An 11,496-nucleotide genomic window follows, 5' to 3' on the forward strand; every position below is an offset into this window, starting at 1 on the left:
GGAAAAGCGAAGCGAGCCGAACCGTGCCGTGCCGAGCCGAACGTACGTTTGAATGTAGGGTTAGGGGACGAAGGATCCAAGACCAGGGTCCAAGAAGGTTTAGGGGTAATAGGGAAAAATACACATTTACAAAATACAAAAAATACATAGTGGGTACATATACTAAATTGGGGGCGGGCAGTCGATTGAAGCTGGTCTCTCTCGGCTACCATATATGCACTGCTCAAAAAAATAAAGGGAACACTTAAACAACACAATGTAACTCCAAGTCAATCACACTTCTGTGAAATCAAACTGTCCACTTAGGAAGCAACACTGATTGACAATCAATTTCACATGCTGTTGTGCAAATGGAATAGACAACAGGTGGGAATTATAGGCAATTAGCAAGACACCCCCAATAAAGGAGTGGTTCTGCAGGTGGTGACCACAGACCACATCTCAGTTCCTATGCTTCCTGGCTGATGTTTTGGTCACTTTTGATTGCTGGCGGTGCTTTCACTCTAGTGGTAGCATGAGACGGAGTCTACAACCCACACAAGTGGCTCAGGTAGTGCAGCTCAATGCGAGCTGTGGCAAGAAGGTTTGCTGTGTCTGTCAGCGTAGTGTCCAGAGCATGGAGGCGCGACCAGGAGACAGGCCAGTACATCAGGAGACGTGGAGGAGGCAGTAGGAGGGCAACAACCCAGCAGCAGGACCGCTACCTCCGCCTTTGTGCAAGGAGGAGCACTCCCAGAGCCTTGCAAAATGTGCATGTGTCTGCTCAAACGAGATATATCCAGCTGCAGACCCGCAGCACCAACACCAGTTTCAGAACCCCAGCGCCAGAACCCCAGCGCCAGAACCCCAGCGCCAGAACCCCAGCGCCAGAACCGGAAGTGGGGGCGGAGTTATTGACAATGAGACAAGCATGGCGGAGAGCACGGTGAGTTGTCTAACGTTTTTGACATCATGTGATGAAAAATTATCGCATATTATTAAGTTCTGCATTTAGCTGCTAAATATTGAATTTGTGCTTAACTTTATCATCTTATTGAAGCTTGAATATGTTGTCATACTCTATTGTATTAAACATTTTTTCTACGGATGGTTCGATACATTGTTGCGTGTTGTAAATGGGCCTTGCTTGTGGTGACGTTTTGAAGACGTTTATCTTGTGAAGGTGTTAAAGTGTTTGTTCCACATTCCTCTGTTATATGCATTGTTTGTGAGTTAATGTTACCTTATAGTCGAGGAGTTTTTTTACGTTGATATTATTGTGTGGTGCTTTCATCTCTTGTAGAGACATATAACGATTCAGAGAGGCGACTCATTACCTGAGCTGCAGCAGTGCAACAAGTGCTGCAGCTATTACCACTGCCCTTTTTGCTCGGCCAGTGTATTTAAGCCAGCAAAACTAGTAAAATTAAAAAGTCATGTACAAATCCACTTCAACAAGGCAGTTGTCTATGGAGGTATGAATATCTTGAATATTTGTTTAATACATGTACACACAACCCAATATATTATAGCATAATAATTTACTGATTTATTTTAGGCTTCACTATACACAGATGTGGACTGGGATGTAGAACAGCACTGCATTACCACTGCCCATACTGTGATACTACAGTTTTAAGGAGAAGGGATTTTGAAACGCATGTACAGGTTTGCAAAAACAAACCGCTTCCAACTTCAACCACAATTTTATCACCAGCCACTGCAGCGCTGACCACACCTTCTGCAGCCACTGCAGCGCTGACCACACCTTCTGCAGCCACTGCAGCGCTGACCACACCTTCTGCAGCCACTGCAGCGCTGACCACACCTTCTGCAGCCACTGCAGCGCTGACCACACCTTCTGCAGCCACTGCAGCGCTGACCACACCTTCTGCAGCCACTGCAGCCCTGACCACACCTTCTGCAGCCACTGCAGCGCTGACCACACCTTCTGCAGCCACTGCAGCGCTGACCACACCTTCTGCAGCGCTGACCACACCTTCTGCAGCCACTGCAGCGCTGACCACACCTTCTGCAGCCACTGCAGCCCTGACCACACCTTCTGCAGCCACTGCAGCCCTGACCACACCTTCTGCAGCCACTGCAGCGCTGACCACACCTTCTGCAGCCACTGCAGCGCTGACCACACCTTCTGCAGCCACTGCAGCGCTGACCACACCTTCTGCAGCCACTGCAGCCCTGACCACACCTTCTGCAGCCACTGCACCGCTGACCACACCTTCTGCAGCCACTGCAGCCCTGACCACACCTTCTGCAGCCACTGCAGCCCTGACCACACCTTCTGCAGCCACTGCAGCCCTGACCACACCTTCTGCAGCCACTGCAGCGCTGACCACACCTTCTGCAGCCACTGCAGCGCTGACCACACCTTCTGCAGCCACTGCAGCGCTGACCACACCTTCTGCAGCCACTGCAGCGCTGACCACACCTTCTGCAGCCACTGCAGCGCTGACCACACCTTCTGCAGCCACTGCAGCGCTGACCACACCTTCTGCAGCCACTGCAGCGCTGACCACACCTTCTGCAGCCACTGCAGCGCTGACCACACCTTCTGCAGCCACTGCAGCGCTGACCACACCTTCTGCAGCCACTGCAGCGCTGACCACACCTTCTGCAGCCACTGCAGCGCTGACCACACCTTCTGCAGCCACTGCAGCGCTGACCACACCTTCTGCAGCCACTGCAGCCCTGACCACACCTTCTGCAGCCACTGCAGCCCTGACCACACCTTCTGAAGCCACTGCAGCGCTGACCACACCTTCTGCAGCCACTGCAGCGCTGACCACACCTTCTGCAGCCACTGCAGCGCTGACCACACCTTCTGCAGCCACTGCAGCCCTGACCACACCTTCTGCAGCCACTGCAGCGCTGACCACACCTTCTGCAGCCACTGCAGCGCTGACCACACCTTCTGCAGCCACTGCAGCGCTGACCACACCTTCTGCAGCCACTGCAGCCCTGACCACACCTTCTGCAGCCACTGCAGCGCTGACCACACCTTCTGCAGCCACTGCAGCGCTGACCACACCTTCTGCAGCCACTGCAGCCCTGACCACACCTTCTGCAGCCACTGCAGCCCTGACCACACCTTCTGCAGCCACTGCAGCGCTGACCACACCTTCTGCAGCCACTGCAGCGCTGACCACACCTTCTGCAGCCACTGCAGCGCTGACCACACCTTCTGCAGCCACTGCAGCGCTGACCACACCTTCTGCAGCCACTGCAGCGCTGACCACACCTTCTGCAGCCACTGCAGCGCTGACCACACCTTCTGCAGCCACTGCAGCCCTGACCACACCTTCTGCAGCCACTGCAGCCCTGACCACACCTTCTGAAGCCACTGCAGCGCTGACCACACCTTCTGCAGCCACTGCAGCGCTGACCACACCTTCTGCAGCCACTGCAGCGCTGACCACACCTTCTGCAGCCACTGCAGCCCTGACCACACCTTCTGCAGCCACTGCAGCGCTGACCACACCTTCTGCAGCCACTGCAGCGCTGACCACACCTTCTGCAGCCCTGACCACACCTTCTGCAGCCACTGCAGCGCTGACCACACCTTCTGCAGCCACTGCAGCCCTGACCACACCTTCTGCAGCCACTGCAGTGCTGACCACACCTTCTGCAGCCACTGCAGCGCTGACCACACCTTCTGCAGCCACTGCAGCGCTGACCACACCTTCTGCAGTGCTGACCACACCTTCTGCAGCCACTGCAGTGCTGACCACACCTTCTGCAGCCACTGCAGCGCTGACCACACCTTCTGCAGCGCTGACCACACCTTCTGCAGCGCTGACCACACCTTCTGCAGCCACTGCAGTGCTGACCACACCTTCTGCATTCACTGCAGCGCTGACCACACCTTCTGCAGCCACTGCAGTGCTGACCACACCTTCTGCAGCCCTGACCACACCTTCTGCAGCCCTGACCACACCTTCTGCAGCCACTGCAGCGCTGACCACACCTTCTGCAGCCACTGCAGCGCTGACCACACCTTCTGCAGCCACTGCAGCGCTGACCACACCTTCTGCAGCCACTGCAGCGCTGACCACACCTTCTGCAGCCACTGCAGCGCTGACCACACCTTCTGCAGTGCTGACCACACCTTCTGCAGCCACTGCAGCCCTGACCACACCTTCTGCAGCCACTGCAGCCCTGACCACACCTTCTGCAGCCACTGCAGCGCTGACCACACCTTCTGCAGCCACTGCAGCGCTGACCACACCTTCTGCAGTGCTGACCACACCTTCTGCAGCCACTGCAGTGCTGACCACACCTTCTGCAGCCACTGCAGCGCTGACCACACCTTCTGCAGTGCTGACCACACCTTCTGCAGCCACTGCAGTGCTGACCACACCTTCTGCAGCCACTGCAGCGCTGACCACACCTTCTGCAGCGCTGACCACACCTTCTGCAGCGCTGACCACACCTTCTGCAGCCACTGCAGCGCTGACCACACCTTCTGCAGCCACTGCAGCGCTGACCACACCTTCTGCAGCCACTGCAGCGCTGACCACACCTTCTGCAGCCACTGCAGCGCTGACCACACCTTCTGCAGCCACTGCAGCGCTGACCACACCTTCTGCAGCCACTGCAGCGCTGACCACACCTTCTGCAGCCACTGCAGCCCTGACCACACCTTCTGCAGCCACTGCAGCGCTGACCACACCTTCTGCAGCCACTGCAGCGCTGACCACACCTTCTGCAGCCACTGCAGCGCTGACCACACCTTCTGCAGCCACTGCAGCGCTGACCACACCTTCTGCAGCCACTGCAGCCCTGACCACACCTTCTGCAGCCACTGCAGCGCTGACCACACCTTCTGCAGCCACTGCAGCGCTGACCACACCTTCTGCAGCCACTGCAGCCCTGACCACACCTTCTGCAGCCACTGCAGCCCTGACCACACCTTCTGCAGCCACTGCAGCGCTGACCACACCTTCTGCAGCCACTGCAGCGCTGACCACACCTTCTGCAGCCACTGCACCGCTGACCACACCTTCTGCAGCCACTGCAGCGCTGACCACACCTTCTGCAGCCACTGCAGCGCTGACCACACCTTCTGCAGCCCTGACCACACCTTCTGCAGCCACTGCAGCGCTGACCACACCTTCTGCAGCCACTGCAGCGCTGACCACACCTTCTGCAGCCACTGCAGCCCTGACCACACCTTCTGCAGCCACTGCAGTGCTGACCACACCTTCTGCAGCCACTGCAGCGCTGACCACACCTTCTGCAGCCACTGCAGCGCTGACCACACCTTCTGCAGTGCTGACCACACCTTCTGCAGCCACTGCAGTGCTGACCACACCTTCTGCAGCCACTGCAGCGCTGACCACACCTTCTGCAGCGCTGACCACACCTTCTGCAGCGCTGACCACACCTTCTGCAGCCACTGCAGTGCTGACCACACCTTCTGCATTCACTGCAGCGCTGACCACACCTTCTGCAGCCACTGCAGTGCTGACCACACCTTCTGCAGCCCTGACCACACCTTCTGCAGCCCTGACCACACCTTCTGCAGCCACTGCAGCGCTGACCACACCTTCTGCAGCCACTGCAGCGCTGACCACACCTTCTGCAGCCACTGCAGCGCTGACCACACCTTCTGCAGCCACTGCAGCGCTGACCACACCTTCTGCAGCCACTGCAGCGCTGACCACACCTTCTGCAGTGCTGACCACACCTTCTGCAGCCACTGCAGCCCTGACCACACCTTCTGCAGCCACTGCAGCCCTGACCACACCTTCTGCAGCCACTGCAGCGCTGACCACACCTTCTGCAGTGCTGACCACACCTTCTGCAGCCACTGCAGTGCTGACCACACCTTCTGCAGCCACTGCAGCGCTGACCACACCTTCTGCAGTGCTGACCACACCTTCTGCAGCCACTGCAGTGCTGACCACACCTTCTGCAGCCACTGCAGCGCTGACCACACCTTCTGCAGCGCTGACCACACCTTCTGCAGCGCTGACCACACCTTCTGCAGCCACTGCAGCGCTGACCACACCTTCTGCAGCCACTGCAGCGCTGACCACACCTTCTGCAGCCACTGCAGCGCTGACCACACCTTCTGCAGCCACTGCAGCGCTGACCACACCTTCTGCAGCCACTGCAGCGCTGACCACACCTTCTGCAGCCCTGACCACACCTTCTGCAGCCCTGACCACACCTTCTGCAGCCACTGCAGCACTGACCACACCTTCTGCAGCCACTGCAGCGCTGACCACACCTTCTGCAGCCACTGCAGCGCTGACCACACCTTCTGCAGTGCTGACCACACCTTCTGCAGCCACTGCAGCGCTGACCACACCTTCTGCAGTGCTGACCACACCTTCTGCAGCCACTGCAGCCCTGACCACACCTTCTGCAGCCACTGCAGCCCTGACCACACCTTCTGCAGCCCTGACCACACCTTCTGCAGCCCTGACCACACCTTCTGCAGCGACTGCAGCGCTGACTACACCTTCTGCAGCCACTGCAGCGCTGACCACACCTTCTGCAGCCACTGCAGCGCTGACCACACCTTCTGCAGCCACTGCAGCGCTGACCACACCTTCTGCAGTGCTGACCACACCTTCTGCAGCCACTGCAGCCCTGACCACACCTTCTGCAGCCCTGACCACACCTTCTGCAGCCACTGCAGCCCTGACCACACCTTCTGCAGCCACTGCAGCGCTGACCACACCTTCTGCAGCCACTGCAGCGCTGACCACACCTTCTGCAGTGCTGACCACACCTTCTGCAGCCACTGCAGCCCTGACCACACCTTCTGCAGCCACTGCAGCCCTGACCACACCTTCTGCAGCCACTGCAGCGCTGACCACACCTTCTGCAGCCACTGCAGCGCTGACCACACCTTCTGCAGCCACTGCAGCCCTGACCACACCTTCTGCAGCCACTGCAGCCCTGACCACACCTTCTGCAGCCACTGCAGCCCTGACCACACCTTCTGCAGCCACTGCAGCGCTGACCACACCTTCTGCAGCCACTGCAGCCCTGACCACACCTTCTGCAGCCACTGCAGCGCTGACCACACCTTCTGCAGCCACTGCAGCCCTGACCACACCTTCTGCAGCCACTGCAGCGCTGACCACACCTTCTGCAGCCACTGCAGCGCTGACCACACCTTCTGCAGCCACTCTGACCACACCACACAGGGTTCGTGTGCAGCCTGTGATTAAAAAAAAATGCCCAGTTTGCAATATCCTCATTAATAGAAAAAACTTTAAAAAACACATTGACCGCAAACACACAGAACAGCCAATACAGGACATAATTGCCACATTCCATCTTGTAAGCCAGTGCATTGACAGGACAAATGGCATATTTACAGTTCTTAAAGTTACCAAGGGTCACAGTGTTCCTCTTCATATTCAGCTCAAGACATGGGGAGAACACCATAAGGTCATCTGTGAATCACATGAATGTCAGGTCAACATGGAAGTTGCACAGAGGAGTGGCCTGTCATCATATCAGTGCAAACACATCCGCTCTGTAACTTACTGCACATCTTCTGCCGAACCAGTCTCCCTGAAAGAGGAGATTTTAACCGAGATGGTAAAAGCAAAGTGGTTTAGTAATGAAAAGAAGAAGATATGCCTTACTCACCAGCAACTTGCCAACAGCAGTTGCATACCACTCTCTGTTCAAACTTCGATTGGCACCCCTGAAACAAAGAAATTAATTTCCGTATTTGAACCCAATGTCTCCTATTACAGTCGGTTGGGACGTGTAATGGTTGTGTATGACTCAAAATTAAACACATGGCATTGTCCCTGTGCCAAATTGAGGCGTTCATGTTTGCACAAATATATTGCAAAATGGCACCTTTTTCAGACCCAACGTGAGTTGTTTCGAACAGTCTTCAGCAGAGAAGAATCACCACTCAAAGGGCCACATGCACAGTCTGAGGAGAATGATTTCAGAGAAGACAGTCCTGTTTATCCTCCAAAAGATCTGGGGCTAAAAAATATGGTATCTTACATTCTTCAGCACAAGAAGATACCCGTTGATCTACCAGATGATGTGCATGCACCATCACCAGACAAGGACTACCCAAGAAACCTTTGTCCAGATGAAAGTATCTGTCAGAGTTGTCCAGGTGTTGTCCCCCTCAGTGATCCCATCCTAATTACAAAGAAGGCTAAAATACTCACAAACTGGTCCATTATTGAAGGTATGATTTGGTGTTATGTAATTGCGTGTGTAAAATTCAGCTAAATTGTCTTCTGATGTATTACTTGTTGAAATTTTAGACATTGCCACCTACTGTAAGCAGTGCCCACTTTGTGGAATGTTCTACCGTTACCAGGAGTGGAAAGACCACCTACATAACTTCAATGACCACATCATCCTTGCCATACCCTTATGCCTTACCTTGAGAAGCCTTCTCCAGGTAACTTTTAATTTAACACTCTGGTGTTAATTTAACACTATTATGTATGTTACTTAAAACAGATTTTGTTTATTCCAGGTGCATACTTCTGTGAGCAGAGCCGTTGATTTTTGCAAGATTTGACCGGTTTAAAGTTTCCGTCAGCAGACACGGTGCTGCATGCCTATTTACACTTTGAGGCCCTTACAGACCATGAGTACAGGTATTCATGCGCTACCTGTGGTGATTATCCCCCTGTTGTGATAATGGATCTACACAAAAAGGGTGTTTTCCAGCTTTCTGGTATGTTTATTGTAATCATGTTCACTTCCAAGTTTGTTTTATTTATTTATTTTCTATTTATTTTTTCTTCATGTTATTGCCATATAGTGAACATTTTTTGTACACATTTTGTTTTCTTCCAGTAAATGACATAGAGGAACCCCCAGAAAACTATATATCAAGGGGAAGTCAATCTGGAAACATTCTGGGAGGCATTGTCCAAAGAGATGATATGTCGTGGATTTGTTGCAAGTATGTGGAAACATTTTTTTATTTTTTTTATGCACCATATTGCAAAGAAATTAAAAGAATCACACAGTTTATGTTTTTAATTCTGCTTTTGTAGGTGGTGCACAAAATCCATTTGTTGTTAAACCCATGTATCACTTCTGGGCTCCTTGGATTGGCAAGAACACATGTCGTTCAGATATTGTGCTAAACACAGAGTATGAAAAACTTCATTCTTCAAAGTCTGCCTCAGAGACCGCAGAAATTACAGTGACAGAGGAGAGGCTGAAGGAAGAACTTCAAAAGCAAAAGGTTTGTTTGTAAAAGTACGACTACTTTTTTCCAATATACTACACTATATTCAATAATATTTTTTGTAGGTTAATGTTATTCGGAAACTATGCAAAGAATGTGGTCTGGACTCCACTGGATCTCGGAGTGACCTCCTCCTCAGATTGTCTAATGAAATGAAATCGAGGCAAACATATGATAAAATCTTTGAAAAAATCTGCGGTGCCTCTGGTGAGCTTAATTTCTAATACTGTTTTGTCTGGTGTTGCAAATATAACCTTTGATATTACAGTCAATATATTGCCAATACATTAATGTTTTAAACTTTGTAAGAATTGTTTTTGAAGAATATTTTTTTTGTGTGCTATATTAGGAGGCTGGGGAGTCATCATGTGCCCATGTGGCATAGTTTACAGTTTAAAAAGCAATCTTCGAGCAGAAAGCCCTCGAGATTTTGCTGATCTTCTGTTCTCATGGAAGCATCTGCCGAACATCATTATTTATGACTTTGCACGCGGTTTAGCAACACATGCCAATCTAAGGGCACCAGAAAGCATACCTATTCGTCCATATGAAGGACGCTTAGCAGAACCCAATGAAGAAAACATTAAACTTGCCAAATCTGGAAATCTGAAAGTGTCCTTGCCTTGGCTGGAGGAAAAAATGAGTGTGAGCGATCCTCAAGGACACCCACTGACAGGGTCTTCGGATCATTACGTATTGTCTGACCGTTTTCACGAGAGCAATTCCAAAGACAGTAGAGATGTTCTGAGGAAGATCACTATAGTGCCTCAACTAGCTGGCAAAATAAATAGCCAGGTTGCAGAGCAACTGTTCTCAAAGATGAGAAAAAATAACTACTTTTTGAACATGTCTCAGCCATCAACACATCTGTTTCAAATGAGGACCATAATTCACCACTATAACGAAAACAAGAACAACAAAGTGAGGACTAGATTAATGAAGACGTTTGGATCAAAGTTGGTGAAGAATATGCATGGACAGGCTGTGCTGGGTAAATTAAAATTTCTTTATATATATATATATATATATTTTTTTTTTAAGTAGTGTAAATGCATAGGCCACCATCCAGTGTGTTTGTTTAAAGGAAATATGAGGTTTGGGTCTAGCTCTTGTTGGCTGTTTGTATTGTTATAGAAAATTCTGACATCTCCACTGAGGAGCCAGTCCCCATAGACATTGAGATGGAGGACACAACCCTGACCTCAACGATGGTCCCAACCAGTAGTAAGTGTTAATATATTTTGTATTAAGTCTTGATATATCCTGATGCAAGTTATTGTATGTAATTATCCATTTTAACTATTACAGCAGGAAATGAAATTGTGTGTAGCATCGAACACCTGTTTGCCAGTAGAGTGTGTTGGGATTGTCTGCCAAGCCATAGACAATCAGCAATGGTATGTGAATGACAGTTTTCAGTTTTATTTGATGTTGTAATGGCACTCACAAACCAGAATTTATGAATTTGAAATGCAGAATTTTATATATATATACTCTATGTAATTTCTTTTCTCATTTGTCTTTAAGCTTGACTGGGCTTTGGGGACAGATGACCCAGATGAAACAATTGGAAAAGTTGGGAACTTGGTTCTGAGGAGGAAAGATTTCCGTACTCTAGGTCTCAATGAGCTGTTGGAGGCAACAGTGAGTTGACAATGACATACAATAACATACAATAAGAAATGTTTGTGACTCACTATTACAGTTGTCTTTTTAAAAACTGCAGATTGCAAACAGCTGTCTTGAGGTGATTGCATTGGTGGCTAAGGAACATGTAAGTTTTTGTAAAGCTGCAAATCTCAAATAGTCAGAGACCTAGTTGTCTAATGTACAGTCTTATATTGGTATGTTATGTTGTAGGGAATGGATGTGTGGACAGCCAACGCATATGTTGTGGTGACCTGGTTGCCTCCAAATAATTTGGACCCATTATTGTCATTTCCAGTGAGGCCACAAAGTTACATAACATTCACAGCAGTGTCCAATTTTATTTTAAACTAAATGGATTTTTTTTTAATCATCTATAGGATTGCATTGCGCTGAAAGATTTCATTGTCTTCCCTGCTTGGAAGCCAGCACACTGGATGTTGTGTGTAAGTTATTTAATGTAACTTTGCAGTGTTGTCTGAAAATTGCCTGCTTTTGTCTCATCACAATTCAGAAATGCCATTTCATGATTCTTAAAGGAACACTCCGACTTTTTGGGACTTTAGCCTATTCACCGTATCCCCCAGAGTTAGATAAGTCCATACATACCTTTTTCATCTCCGTGCGTGCTGTAACTCTATCTGACG

The 11,496-nt window shown here is 50.7% G+C and overlaps 1 protein-coding gene across 1 annotated transcript; it reads left to right on the forward strand.

The window, feature by feature from the left end:
• The first annotated feature begins 893 nt into the window (after positions 1 to 893).
• Positions 894 to 11,024, forward strand: LOC130102416 (uncharacterized). Its single transcript, XM_056268440.1, has 13 exons — positions 894 to 925; positions 1,283 to 1,454; positions 1,538 to 1,717; positions 7,130 to 8,179; positions 8,259 to 8,398; positions 8,674 to 8,680; positions 9,006 to 9,199; positions 9,268 to 9,409; positions 9,552 to 10,193; positions 10,337 to 10,426; positions 10,511 to 10,599; positions 10,730 to 10,846; positions 10,929 to 11,024. The coding sequence occupies exons 1-13, from the start codon at positions 911 to 913 to the stop codon at positions 11,007 to 11,009; spliced, it is 2,919 nt and encodes a 972-aa protein (XP_056124415.1). The 5' UTR covers positions 894 to 910; the 3' UTR covers positions 11,010 to 11,024.
• Positions 11,025 to 11,496: the final 472 nt, after the last annotated feature.

The sequence above is a fragment of the Rhinichthys klamathensis genome, unplaced genomic scaffold (genome assembly GCF_029890125.1).
Source record: "Rhinichthys klamathensis goyatoka isolate OS25496 unplaced genomic scaffold, OSU_Roscu_1.1 h1tg000272l_1, whole genome shotgun sequence".
Classification (NCBI taxonomy): domain Eukaryota; kingdom Metazoa; phylum Chordata; class Actinopteri; order Cypriniformes; family Leuciscidae; genus Rhinichthys; species Rhinichthys klamathensis.

Excerpts from the sequence above, each read along its gene's own strand:
- LOC130102416 (XM_056268440.1), top strand. Across the intron at positions 9,200-9,267 it reads AAGAACTTCAAAAGCAAAAG|GTTAATGTTATTCGGAAACT; the intron begins GTTTGTTTGTAA and ends TATTTTTTGTAG. Across the intron at positions 10,427-10,510 it reads AACGATGGTCCCAACCAGTA|CAGGAAATGAAATTGTGTGT; the intron begins GTAAGTGTTAAT and ends TAACTATTACAG.